The sequence below is a fragment of the Dipodomys ordii genome, unplaced genomic scaffold (genome assembly GCF_000151885.1).
Source record: "Dipodomys ordii isolate 6190 unplaced genomic scaffold, Dord_2.0 Scaffold42, whole genome shotgun sequence".
Taxonomy (NCBI): domain Eukaryota; kingdom Metazoa; phylum Chordata; class Mammalia; order Rodentia; family Heteromyidae; genus Dipodomys; species Dipodomys ordii.
This window is the reverse complement of record NW_012267258.1, coordinates 6,402,794-6,417,556: the sequence shown is the minus strand read 5'-3', so window position 1 is coordinate 6,417,556 and position 14,763 is coordinate 6,402,794. Positions and strand designations below refer to the sequence as shown.

The following is a 14,763-nucleotide window of genomic DNA, read 5'->3' as shown; positions in this document are numbered from 1 at the left end:
AGAAGAAGAAGAAGAAGAAGAAGAAGAAGAAGAAGAAGAAGAAGAAGAAGAAGAAGAAGAAGAAGAAGAAGAAGAAGAAGAAGAAATTCAGTTGCTTTCAACTATCACTATTTACTTATCAACTAAAAATGAACAATTCAGAGTTGGGTGGTGTAGGGAGACACTATTAATGCTCTGGAAACAAAACTAACAGATGGTGCCTCCAGTATAATATCTAGTTTGTTGTACGTGCAATTTATTTTTAAAATACACAAAATCTAATAAAATTAATATCTGAGACAAATTGGGCAAAACTGAGCACATTGTTATAAATCATAACTAATAAGACAGCAAATGGTATTATACAGCAACTTTTAAGAATCAGATCTTATCTGAGAAGAAGATAGAACTTTAATCTCAAAATGTACTTTCTGGAATACATTTTTTTTTTGGGTCCGGTCATGGGGCCTGGGCGCTGTCCCTCAGCTCTTCAGCTCAAGGCTAGCGCTCTACCACTTGAGCCACAGTGCCACTTCCGGCTTTTGTCTTTTTGCTTATGTGGTGCTGAGGAATCGAACCCAGGGCCTCATGCATGCAAGGCAAGCACTCTACCACTGAGCTACCTTCCCAGCCCCTGGAATACATTTTTATCAAAACTCAAACTACAGTAGTTGTTTATAAAGAAACAAATGACAAGCTCATTCATGCTCTTTCCTAAATGCATTTTTCTCACTGAAAAGGCTTGAGCTGTTATTTTGTTATAGTTGGTATAATTTCTCTTCTTTCTTTTCTTTCTTTCTTTCTTTCTTTCTTTCTTTCTTTCTTTCTTTCTTTCTTTCTTTCTTTTCTCTCTCTTTTTCTCCCTTCCTTCCCTCCCTCCCTCCCTCCCTCCCTCCCTTCCTTCTTTCCTTCCTTTCTCTTTTTCTTTCCTCCCTTCCTTCCTCTTCTCTAAACCCCTTCCCCTTCCATCTCTATTACTCCATCTCTCTCTCTCTCCCCCCATTCTTTCTCTTTCTTTTGTGCTATTACTGTCATTTAACCTCATTTCTGGGCCTTATACTCTTGTTTGCCTTTTCGTCCACAGCTAGCACTCTACTATTTGAACCATACTTCAGTTTTTTTGCTGGTTAATAAGAAATAAGAGTCTCTTGGATTTGTCTTCCCTGGCTTTGAACTGTGATCCTCAGATTTCAGCCTTCTGGGTAGCTAGGATTACAGGTGTGAGCCACCAGGGCCAGACTGATATATTTTCATCCCACCACCTGATAGATATTTTTGTTGCTACTATGCAAAGAGAATAACTACTTAATGAAGTTGAATCCTTTATACCTTTGATCTGTGAGGTTAAGTATCAGAAAGATGTTTGTCTGTTGGTCATTAGAGCTTGTTTTGAGAAATTCATTGTTAAGTATATATATATCAAATATATATGAAGGTAACAGTGTATATACATTACTAACTTGTATGTTCTTTCAAATTTGCTAATGTACTTTCAGAAAAACAGCCATAAGTAGTCACTCACTAAGCTTTGCTTGAGTGACAAATTACACTGAAAACAGTAGAGATTTGGTTTTGAAGAGGGAAAAGAAGGTATCTCAAAGCTTAACGCATTTTACATTTCTTTGTCCTGTTATATCAAACCACTCTAGTAAGAATTTATACCTAGTGAATCTGAATTAGATGGCTCTATTGAAAAAATTTTACAAAATGAAGTGCTCACTTTGAAACCAGAGCAGATACAGATACAGTAATGCTGAGAAAAAAATGTGACATTTGTGCTTTTTGGTTGCAGTTCTTCAACCTTTATATTATTTACTTAGTGTTGGTATTGCTCAAAAATTATAGCTATGAGTTAGAAACGTTACCAAATTAAACTTTACAGAATAACAATCAAATTAAAATAATTTCAGCTTGGTCACTATATCTAGGAACTCTCTCTTTCATCTACATTATCTATATTTGTGCCCTCTTCAAAATAAAAGGTTTAATGCTCTCTTTTCCTATGAGAATAAAGAGAAAAATCTTTATAATGATTTTTCACCAACTGAAGGAATAAAATATGGTAAACCAATCTTATATTTTTCAACTCAATGTAACTGACCATAACAAACTAAGAAACATGCCCATTTTTTTTTTGCTGTATTGATTTCCACTTTAGAAAAAGGTAATGCATCTCTTTTGTCGATAGGTTTTGCAGATCTCAGAAAAGAACCAGATCGGAATCAATAAAATCATACTGCCTTCCATCATGGATGGAGAAGCGCGAAGTCTGGTGGTACAGTATTTTTTAAGCTGGGCATAGATGGCTGTATTAAGGGAACTTTCTAGAAGGTGGTTTCCATTAATGATCACCATGATCACTGCCTACACATGCTCCTTTCTCTCTGGATACCCGCACAGGCTGCACATGACACTCAGCCTGGTACTAGGAAAGATGACAGTTGTGTGCCCCATCTCTACTTGAATGACTAACAGGAACTACTCTGCACTGTCCAGGCAAGGCATAGCAGCCTCTCTGAGCACTGGCTGACACCTGACACCACGCTGGCTGCTGGGACCCAATGGGCTTTATTTACCTTGCACTGGCACAGAGTGCACTCAGTGCCATGCTTGATCCACGAGGACCCCGTGAAGCGAACTACATTCATCTCGTCCAGGCAGGTTTTGGTGATGTCATTGCGGATGGTGTCGGCCTGGCAGGGGTCAGTGACACAATGTGGGCAGCACTCATTCTCCGGGAGTACACTGAATTCACACTCCACCTCCGGGCAAGGCAGAGGCCAGCAGTCCACTTCCCCTTGCTGTAAGAAGGGATGAGGCAGGGAGGAGGGCAGATGGGAGGAAAGGGAGAAGGCGGTGAGTGAGAGGAGGAGAGCAGAGGTTACTCCATACTGCATGCATGCCATTCATGGTTATGCCCCATGGTCAACGCCCAGGAATCCTGCAAAGGGTTTACACGAGCTTATCAGAACCATGAGTTCAGACTGGGAAGGTGGCTCAGTGGTAGAGTGCTAGCCTTGAGCTGAAGAGCTGAGGGACAGCGCCCAGGCCCAGAGTTCAGGCTCCAAGGCTGGACTCCAAAAAAAACCCAAAAAACAAAAACAGAACCATGAGTTCCTTATGGCAGCTAGATTTTTTGAAAACAGTTTCAAGAATTAAACCACCAAGAACACAAAATTTCCCTTAATAAATTTTGCCAGGCAGAGGTAGTTCAAGGCTGTAATCCTAGCTACTCAGGAGGCTGAGATCTAAGGATCACAGTTTGAAGCCAGCTTGGGCAAAAAAAAAAAAAATCCATGAGACTTGGAGCTCCAATTAGTCAGCAAAAAGCCGGAAATGGAGGTGTGGCTCAAGTGGTAGGATGTTAGTCTTCAGCAAAAATGCTCAGGGCTAGCACGGAGGCTCTGAGTTCAAGCCCCAGGACCAGTGTATCCACACAAAAAAAGAACAAAATAATAAATTTTACATGGGCTTATCTTTCCCACTATAAAGGAGAGTAATTCAGTGGCGATGAGGTCTCTAGTTCACATTGTCATCATGAAGTGCCTTTTTTATTCCCTTGTCTTTTTGCTCACTAACTTGGTCATGGGTTCTGTTCTTCAAGAGAAAGTTTTGCCCATTTTCAAGAAAATAGACTGAAGTAATGAAGGGAATTTGACGGTTGATCTTCGTTCATGTAGCTTTTTCTGTGCTGTGCTTTGAACGCTTTCCTCAAACTCCTGTCCAACACAAAGCTTACCAAACACCTTGGAATTGATTTCTGTCCTCCTTATTCCACATGGAAAAAAACATGTGAGGTAAATCTTTTCAAAAACATCATTCCCTAGCTGGGTGCTTGTGGTTCACATCTGTAAGACTAGCTACCTGGGAGGCTGAGATCTGAGGATTGTGGTGTGAAGCCAACCTGGGCAAGAAAGTCTGTGAGACCCTCATCTCCAATTAACCATCAAAAAGGTGGAAGTGGAGCTGTGGCTAAAATGGTATTATGCCAGCCTTGAGAGAAAAAAAGCTTAGGGACAGTGAGAAAGCTAAAGGATGGCATTCAGGCCAGCATAAAACAAGAACAATTGTTTTTGTTCATTTATTTATTTAGGGACAGCGGAGGCTGGACTCCTACTTGAAATCTTCCTGCCCCAAGTTCTAGGATTACAGGTGAGGAACATCTGCTTTGAATATTCAGTTTGAATATTTATTTATTACTTATCTATAGTATGCAGAAATGAAGTGTACACAAGAATAGTACTGAAAGTAGTATCAGTATTTAGAAGAAGAAAAGGTATTCTTAGGAAGGGAGTTGCTACTGGGGTTTGAATTCAGGGCTTTGTGCAGGTTAAGTAGGAGCTCTACTGCTTGAACCATACCTCAAGCCCTTTTCTACTGTAGTTATTTTTGAGATAGGGTCTCACTTTTTGCGTAGACTGGCCTAAACCATGATCTTCCTGGCTTAGCTTCTTCCCCTAGCTGGAATGACAGAAGTGTACCACCATGCTCTGTTTTCCTGTTGAGATGGGATATCACAATCTTTTAGCCTGGGCTGGCTTGGGACCTATGAACCTCTGCATCTCAGTCTACCACCCAGGTTGGAGATATGAAGTGAGGAGTTCATGAACTTTTTGCCCAGGCTGGCTTTGAACTGCAATCCTCCCAATCTTGGCTTCCTGAACAATGAAGATTATATGCACAAGGGACTCATACTTGGCTCATTGCTTGTTTTACTTTTTAAGTCTGAGGAATAAGCAGAGATAGGCTAGCAAAATATCTATCTGGAAAGAAGAATGCCTATTTTCGTGAATGTCATTGTTCTCTGGTAGCCATCTGTAAGTAAGTAAACTAGGCAGGAGGGGGAAGTGTGCAATCTGTCTTACTTTGGGGCCACAGAAGCATTCCTGAAGGAGCTGTCACTCTCAGAGCGTGAATACACATAGTTACACACCACATCTGTCCCAGAGGCTTCTTTCTCAGATCCAGCATTTGGTCAGCCTCCTCAGGCCTGGTTTTCTTTGGTATGTACCAATCCCACCAGCCTGGTACTGGGTGTTGGCAGTGGGGTGGGCAGGCTGCCTCCCGCTGAGATCCCGGTCTGCATCCCCTGCCCAGCTCCAGGCAGCCACAGCCACTCACCAGGCAGCGGCACTGCTGGCAGCTCTGCAGCCAGGTGTCTCCGCTGTTGTACACGGTCTCCCCGTTCTGGTGGAGACACTGGCTGCTGAGCCTCGGGTCACACTCGGGGCAGCAGAAGAGATCCACCGTGGGGTTCTCACAGTCACACACCATCCGCCGGCACATAACAAATCCATTCTGCAGCAAGAAGGGAAAAGGCATGAGCCCACACCCCCAATTCCCAGGGCACTCACGTCATCTGAAGATGGAGGTGACTCGCGGCTGTTCAGCCAGCAGAACACATTTTTCTTTATGATTTGTAGTGAACACAAAGAAAATGCCCAAACTGGATGCCCTGGAGGCTTCCAATGTCTTTCCACTTACCACCTCTCGGGTGACTTGATCAGAAGGAAACCTTCCTGAAACCAATCAGTATGAGATGTTAACTACTGTAATTGTCTTTTACTATCTACTGGGTTTACATGTGGATTTGAAGGCACATTCTAAGTATTACAAATGAGGGAAGCCATGCAGCCTGGTTCTTTGGGTCTGACGTGATTAATTAAACAGCACTCCAAACATTCACAACAAGGAGGATATTCTTAGGAGTGGAATGCAAGGGCTCAATAGCTATGTGCATATGATCATATAAAATGATGCTTATTTAAATGAGCTCCAAGAAATGGAAACAAGAATATTTTTATTGTATGATTTGGGAGTCTTTTTTATTTTTTTCCTTTTTCTCCCCCTTTGGCTTATTCCTTTTGTCACTGTTTTTGATTTCTGTACCCTTAGTCTTATATATAAGTTTATCTGATTTGGGGAGGAGAAGGAGAAACACAGAAATAGTGGGACAAAGGGTGAGCCAATTCAGCAGTTGCACTCATTAGACACTATGTTGGAAATGAACCGTACAACTTTGGGGGAGGGGGAGGGAAGTCAGAAGGGTTTCTGAGAAAAAATGAGGGAGTGGGTGACACTGTTCAAAAGGAAACATATTCAATACCTGATTCATGTAACTGCAACCCCTCTGGGCATCACCTTTACAGTAAAGTTTTTTATAATGTAATGTTAAGTATGCATGGTCCTCATGTATATAGAGATGTGCATATGTGCAAATAAATGTACCTATACCTGTATGTTGGTATAATACTATTATTGTTATTAATGACGGCATAGAAATTTGAATACTAAGCTTATTTCCCTAGAGCCATCATGTTAGTATTTCGTAGCAAGTTAGTGTGTTTCAAATACTGCTAAGTTTCTGAGCGTTATATTTTTGTAAAGGACTTATCAATTTCTCTGATTATAGCCGATTTTCTGCTATGTAATATTATTCATTTAGCCACAACTTAAGTCTCTATTATGAACTGGGGACACATCACATGACACCACTCTAAAATTGAAATAGAGCCCAAATAGACATTTTTCTTGGATCATACATGACTTCATTTATACATTAATTAATATATTAATAGCACAGTTAATAAATCAAATGTTATCAACAAGTGAATCAATATACACTTTGCAGTGTAATAGAACAATGAAAGGTGTCCAGCAATAAAAAGGAAAAGGTATGTATAATGAAATTAATCAGACTCTAAAATCATAATGCGAAGTCAGACACAATGAGTATATACTACATAATTCTGTTCATGAGAGTCTGTAGAAATTATTAGTGTATAATCTACAGAGGCTAGAAGCCATGTTTGCCCGGGTCTCGGTTGCAGGGCTAACTAAAAAAGTATAGAGCTCAATAGCTGGGTTAGAAGCACTTCATCACATTAATTGTGATAGTGATTAAATGGAGGGATATATTTGTCAATATATGCAAATCACAACTTCATTAAATAGTTTTAATCAATTGCACAAATAGTGTAATTCTTTAGAGAGCCCAGTCAAAAACCTAACAAGACGGGGCGAGGAAGGTGGCTCAGTGGTATAGTGCCGGCCCTGCATACACGAGGTCATGGGTATGAGTCCTAAGCACCACATAACCAAAAAAAAAAAAACCCCAGAAGTTGTGCTGTGGCTCAAGTGGTAGAGCGCCAGCCTTGAGCTGAAGAGCTGAGGGACAGCTCCCAGACCCATGACCAACTAAATAAAAAAAAACACACACACACACAAACAAACCCTATAAGATAAGCACTAGGAAACAGCAAGAGGTGAGGGAGACCAGGTGGGAACAAGGGGAGAGGGGCAGACTACTGAAGGAGAGAAGGAGGGAGGTAGAATGCAGTCAAGAATTCATGGAATATACAACAAAATTAAGGAAAGTAAGGAAAGGGGTGGGTCAGAAGAGGGAGAGAATGTTGAAAGGGCTGACACTGATCAAGATGCATGGTATTCATAAACTGCTTGATTAAATAACAATGCCTTTGTACAGCTATTTAAAGATTACCCCCCCACACACACACCTAGCAGTAACCTTCTACTGAAACATTCCTGTACTGAATAAAGTTCTTTGCACTCACTGAAACCATCTTTTAATCGTAGCTCAAGAAAATGTGACTATATATCGTGTAATTTTAGTCATTCATCAGGAAGAATGGTATTACATTATTTGCATGGAAATGTCTGGGCCTGGAAAAAAAATGAAGTAAGACAAATCCAGAGACTAAAGGTCATGTTTTTATTTTCTCCTAGGTGGAGGTTAGATCTAATTTATAAGTCTCTACGTCAACTTAGACTGGGTCATATGCATATATATATATATATATATATATACACAAACATATTAACTCAAGTGTGCTATATGCAGACACATTCCAATGGTGTAACTCTTTGGAACAACTAACTAACTTATAGTCTAATAAAATGAATACCAGAGAGCTGGAATTGAGGAGTGCGAGGGGTTAAGGTCAAGGGGAGGAGGGTAGAGAACAAATAAAGACAGGAAGGGTAAGAGAAATACACCCGTGATATTCAACATACACGTACACCAATCACCATCACATGCACATATAGTCACGTGACAGGGAACTAGACACACTGAGGGGAGGGATGGGGGGGAAGGTTGAAAGGGGTGACACCGATCTAGATGCACTGTGCTCACAAACGGATGTGTGGCACTGAAACCCCTCTGCACCCCTCACTTAGAGGGGATGGAAGAAGGCTGTGTTGGTGCTGACCTGGCAGGAGCAGACGGAGCAGCGGTCATTCTCCAGCACCCAGATCTGCCCGTTGTGCTTGACTCTGCCGCCGTGGACGCAGTCCCCCGTGCAGTTCTTCCCGTGGGGGCAGCGGCAGTCGTAGCCCCCGTCCAGGTTGAAGCAGACGGTGTCGTTGGCACAGTTGTGTCTCCCGGCCCCGCATTCATCAATATCTGTGGGCGGGAGCAGCACAGCACTGCTGTTTCAGACCTCCAACAGACCACCTGCCCTGAACTGCACATGCATTTTTCACCTGCTGACACACTGTCCCCTGTCCCATGCGGATGAAAGCAATGTGAATGATCAAGGAGATTTCACAGGGGAAAGTATGATCACACCTCTCCACTTAAACAACAAACACCAAAGATCACGTCAGTGGAGAGTTGACCATTTTTCTCTCTCTGTAGATCCCAGGGCACTTTATGAAACATTCGTATTTTGGAAAGCAAGAAGATAACTCAATTTATCTAACAAAAACCGCTTGAAGCTGGGCACTGATGGCTCCCGCTTTAATCCTAGCTGCTCAGAGGGTTGAGATCTGAGGGTCATAGTTTGAAGTCAGCCCAAGTAGGAAAGAGATATTCTTATCTCCAATTAATCACCAAAAAGGCGGATATGGAGCTGTGGCTTAAGTGGTAGACTGCTAGCCTTGAATGGAAAAAAAGCTTCAGGGAGAGTGACCAGGTCTTGAGTTCAAATCCCAGGACTAGCACAAAAAAACAACAGAAACAAAAAACCCCAGAAAAGAAAACCCCAGAGCTCAGTAGTGAGAATTCTAAACAGTGCATGTGAGGTTCTCTGTATTAAACTGGTGCTTACTGAACATCTGTTCTTAGTGGGAGAGAAATGTCTTAGGATACCCTATGATTTATTATTCCATTTCCATCTCTATTCTCCAGTGATACCTCCCACACTCAAGAGCTTCCGAGTTCTGTCTGGTGGTTTTCCCTTACAGGTGAGGTGTTTTATTATACTGTCCATAGTCTCCTTTACTCACCTACAAAAAGCAGGTGGCCATCAGCAATTACCATTGCTCTCAAAAGTAATCCTCTCCTTCACTTCCCATTTCTGAGGATCATTTTCTTCCCTGCTTGACTCAATTGGCAGCCGCCCATTCTTCACCTGACTTCCTCCGTCCCACAGGAATCGCAGCCCAGAGCATTTTCATACAGATGAAAAGCAAACATGTCTTGACCCACAGAGCAGGTCCATAAGAGGAGATGCGATTCCTTTTATTTACCCCATAATTTGAAAGGTCACAAGCCAAAATACATTTCAGAGAGATTGTATGAGTGGCAGTAAGCAGTTATTTCCCATTTCATCAGATTTTTCTAAGTAAAGGTCAAGAAGGAAAGAATTAAATCACGGCAGGGGGACGTAGGTTAGAGAGAAGATGGAAAGGATGGTTTTTAATGAAGGGAACTGTATGCTGATTTTCCCACAAGATTTTAAAGACTGGCTACAGTAAATAACTCCTTTGCATAGCTTGATTCTAACATTAATGGGAGACTAGCATTGGTTAGACTATCACGTGGCCATAGAGTCTTAAATACTTACTGTTCCATAAGTTAATTTTGTCATAAATGTTTATAAGCCACATGACATATTAACCCTGATTTTTTAAAATTAGATCTCATCTTCAGATATCAATAAATTGGGACAATGACTGAAAGTTAAATGTATAGTGAGCTTCATTTGTCATGGATAATACTATTTATGATTATAAACTATGAACAAAGTAAGAATTGTCTACCAGCATGCGTGTGGACTTTTAAAAAATAAGTGCAACCGTGAATACACACATATACATATGTATGTATTTCAGGTCAGAGAAAATGTTCTCTCTGTAATGAAAATAAGATCTTATAAATCTGCTCTATATTTGGTCTACTCGGAATAACACAGCATACCATCAAATAAATTTGATGAGTTGATCTTTGTCTCCATTTAATATTCTTAGAATTAGGAATTACAGTATGCAGATAAAACATTAACTATAATAGTCTGACCTCTCTGACCACAAACTCTACAGACACCTCTTTAATACATAACCTTTTCAATATCCATCAAAAAGATGTTGTGCTGCTAATGGCAACAGCTGGATCTTTGAAACCATTTCATTTTGTCTGATGCTTAAGAATCAAAGGTCTATGACCAGATAATACATCTTATTTTTCCTTAAAGGCAGAAAGAGTCATTAGGAGTGTGAAGTGTCTGTGTTCTTAAATGAGATATGTTTATAATCAGGCAATATAAGAGAATGTCACAAATAACAAAGGTTGGCATGAGATTGTCACACCTGGAGAGACTACTAAATGAGTATAAAACATCACAATGGACTAATTATTCTAGTACCATTTGAATTAGTGTGAAACAATTTCCTTTTCTACTGGTTATCTACACTGGCTTTTCCAATGTGGAAAGTTTGTCCATCTGATGAGTAGCACTGAATTTTGGAACTCATAAAAATGATTAATCCCACAAAAGGATTACATTCTACTTTAAAAATGTATCATGACAATAAACATTCTAGCTTTATAAGCATAGATAAGTCCTTCAAAGAGTGACCCCTGTAGAAATACTGTTAAATCCATTTCAATTTTCAGGTTCTCATCTGATTTGGTTTAGCCACAACATTCAGCACAGCTCACTTCCTTTCTTGAAATATTTTTCACAGCTTCTTACCACAGTAATAGTTTCTTCTGGATCTTCTAACTGTTTTCTAGATATGGCAATTATACTGTAAATGAGAGGAGGTGTAACAGAGAGTTTTGACGTAAGATTGTGTTGAAGGCCTAAAGTTTACAGCTATGAAGATGTGTTGGAAGAACAGAAATGTAGTTGTGACAGGAATGTCTCGTGAGAGAGTGGACTGGGGAGCTACACAGCCCTAAGGGGCCCTGAGGCCCAAGAGAAGGTCCTGTTGAGCAGCCAATAATGCAATGCATATGCTATAAAATTAAGAAGAGGAGGAAGGGGTGGGTTGGGCGGAACAGGTGATAATGTTGGAAGGTGTGACATTGGTCAAGATGCATTGTATTCATAAACTCTTGTTGAATAGCAATGCCTTTATATTTACAAATAATAAACTATAAAACAGAAATTTGAACATTATAAAAGTAGTAAGGTATTACTCAGGAAGCTGAAATTTGAGGATTACAACTCAAAGCCAGCCCAAGCAGGAAAGTCCATAAGACTCTTACCCCCATTAACCACTTAAAATCTAGAGTTAGAGCTGTGGCTCAAACGGTAGAAGGCTATACTTGAGTGGAAAAGCTAAGGGGGCAGCTCCCAGGCCCTGAGATCAAGCCCCAGCACTGGTTCTGTGTGTGTGTGTGTGTGTGTGTGTGTGTAGATAGGTAGGTAGATTGATAGAGAGATAAGGAAAATGAAAAAAAATTACAATGAGACTTTCATTTTAGAAAAATTATCTTGGCTTCCTTTTGGAGAAGGTATTTGAGTCAATTAGAATTGGAAGCCAGGAGGATCAGTGAAACAGACTGTATCAAAAGTCCAGTTAAGAGATGTTCTTAACAATAAAAGAAGTCTCATGCAGTTGCTGGTTGAACCAAATTCTGAGAACTTTTCTTTGATTGAGCCTCAGAACAACCCTTCAATTCACAACACATTCCCATCTTTACAAAACAGGAAACTGAGGCTGAGCACAATCAGCAAGGTATAAGCCAGGCTCTCAGGACTGTGCTCTCCCTCCTTCCCTCCCTCCCTCCCTTCCTTTCTTCATTCCTGCCTTCTTTCCTTCCTTCCTGTCCTTCTTTTTGTTCCAGTACGCTAGCACTCTATCACTTGAGTGATAATTCCACTTCCAGCCTTTTTGGTGAGATAAGAACCTCTCAAACTTTCATGCCTGGGATGGTTTTGAACTGTGATCCTCAGATCTCAGCCTCCTGACTAACTAGGATTATAGGTGTGAGCCCCCAGTGCTTGGCAGGACTGTGGTTTTAAGCTCAGTGCTGTACCAATTGCAGCTCTAAGGAATGTACAGGTAGAGGTAATGGAGATAGAATTAACATGCCTAAGTGATATACTGACTCTGAACATTACAAAAAGGAGAGATCAAGAATGATACTTGAAAATTTATATAGAGAAGGAAGAGAGGAAAGTTGCTGGAGAGTAGAAGGGGTGGGCAGTGATAAAACTGCTGTGTTTGGTTTAGGGTGGGTTGAAATGCATTTTCCTCTGGTCTTTCACAAGAAGTCGTCCAGTAGACAGTTGGATGGATACACAAGTCTAGAACTCAGAAATTAGAACTGGGCCAAAATACAGATTTGGTGTGCAGATATACTTTCATTATTCTTTCACTAAAAAATATCCCTTCACACACAGATTCAAACTTCATGCAAGGCACTGCAAGTTACTTTCTCTGCCTGACCCACTTTTCTTATGTGAAATCTCCAATAATAGCATCATCCTTAATGAAGTCCTAAGACAAACACCAGGTACACTGGGAAGTCTTCTTCAGGCCAAAGGAGAAATCATTTATCTCTGCTTCCTCACTGATCATAATTTATACTTTTTTTCTTTAAATTTGAGTGAATTTTCCATTTCCACCTTGTCTTATGGCTTTGCCATGTGTTAAGGAATTCACAGTGTCTCACACCTGTAACAATCCTAGGGCCTCAGGAAACTGAGAGCTGAGGATCAGAGGATCATGGTTTGAAGCCAGCCTGAGCACGAAAGTCTATGAGACTTGTATCTCTAATTAACTACCAAAAAGCCCAAAGTGGAGTTGTGCCTCAAGGGTACAGTACCAGTTTTGAGTGAAAAAACTAAGGGTGCTAAGGCCTGTGAGTTCAAGCCCCAGTGTCAGCACAAATAAAAAGAAAAGAAATTAACTACTTTCTGTCTTAAATAACAACTATCGTACAGATTTTATTGGCTTCTACAGCTGAAAAAAGTAGTCTTCCTTCCTAATTATATGTAGCAGATACACACACAGCAGTAACTACTAGCTGACGTGAATTCAATTCATGTTTTAATTGATGTAGGAAAAGAATCTGCGACATATGTCTTGAACCACATATTTAAAAGAAAGTATAACCTGCTATTACAAGTTTAAAAAACTCCCCAACCTTAAAGATTACCCAGGAAGTAAAGAAAGAATGGAAAGCATAAACATGAATATAGAATCTTATTATGTGGGGAAAAAAGGCTGGGTCATGACCCAGTATTTCAAATTTCAAACCTAGTACAAACAATGGTATGGGCCCGGAAATGAATATTTTGATGCATTACCTGGGGATTAAGTGTCTTCCTGGGATAAATGGTTCAGCAAAATAGCATACGATTTGTCAGAATGCAATTTATAAGCATATATGTAGGAGACATTATTATAGCAGTGAAACAGTACTGTTATTTATTCATGTCTTTAGATTTGAATAAATCATATACTTTAGACTGATTATAAAACCACTGTGTGGTCTTGTCCACTTTGAAAGACCTTTTATTTTAAAAATGTAAGCAGCAGAAAAATGTCTGCTTCTCAGCTAAAATCATACTCCTAAAACTGAATCCTTGAAATACTAGTATCACAATTCTACAAATCGCTTCAATTGCAGAGAAGGGGTGGTTGTTTAGTCCTTTAGCATTTTATTTAAAATAACATAAGTGGGTTCTTTTTTTTTATAAGACTTCTTCAAAGTATGCTGTCTTCTCACAGTAGTAGATTTTTCTGATAACCTTTATAAATAAATTCTATTGGTAGATAATGGAGATTTCCCTCCTGGAATTGTGGCTTTTAAAAAATAAACATTTCAGAGTCGTTACCTCCCATTTCTACTCTTTCTCTCTCTTGCTCCCTCTCTCTCTTCTCTCTGTCTTTTCTTTAACGCTGTTATACTGAAACAAACTTGCTAACGCTTAAAAAAATTAAAAAATAAACATTTCTTTGTGGAATTCCATTGAAAAGCCTTTTTCTATGTAGGTAGGTGTCTTATAGACTCTTTTCCTTTTCTATCGTCTATGTATCACGTGTTATTTTAATGTTTAGTTGAGATGTTCTTGTCACTTTCTGGGCTGAATACTCATGAATATGCTAATTGTGTTCTTACCCTGAACTCTACCATGTATCTACTTCAAATATACTATGTGTTATGAATATGTATCTATCCCATATTTCATACTCCTAGCTAATTCAAACATTGGTTATATGCATAACAGAGTTTCAATTAAATGGTGATCAGTTTTCCTATCTATTTCTCTGTGTTTCTATCTTCCATTTCAATTGTTTATGCTAGAAAATTAAATGTGTCATCTATGTGCAAGGCACTGGGCTAGGATTTGGTGATATGGTAGCAGACTGGCAAATAGAATCTATGACCCCTGAGGCTCACATTCTAACATAGACCATAAGCAAGCAAACAAATAAATATATCCTATAATATCAGAAGCATTTATGATCTCTGTAAAGAAAAATGAGGCAGAGGAAGTAAACAGGATGTTGGACATAGGAACCATTTCAAATTTGGAGTGTAGGAGAAACAATTCAAGTGGACATCTGAGCTAAATGAAAGTA

General features: G+C 39.9%; 1 protein-coding gene across 4 annotated transcripts in view; it reads right to left on the bottom strand.

Moving 5' to 3' along the window:
• Nucleotides 1-14,763, bottom strand: part of Nell2 (neural EGFL like 2) — a 318,903-nt gene that overhangs the window by 4,400 nt on the left and 299,740 nt on the right. For all 4 annotated transcript variants that reach the window (XM_013018840.1, XM_013018838.1, XM_013018839.1 and 1 more), the window contains 3 exons: nt 8,211-8,404; nt 5,101-5,277; nt 2,556-2,780 (listed from right to left, as the gene is read on the bottom strand). In XM_013018840.1, coding sequence (XP_012874294.1) covers nt 2,556-2,780; nt 5,101-5,277; nt 8,211-8,404 — 596 coding nt within the window. The remainder of the gene's footprint in view (nt 1-2,555; nt 2,781-5,100; nt 5,278-8,210; nt 8,405-14,763) is intronic.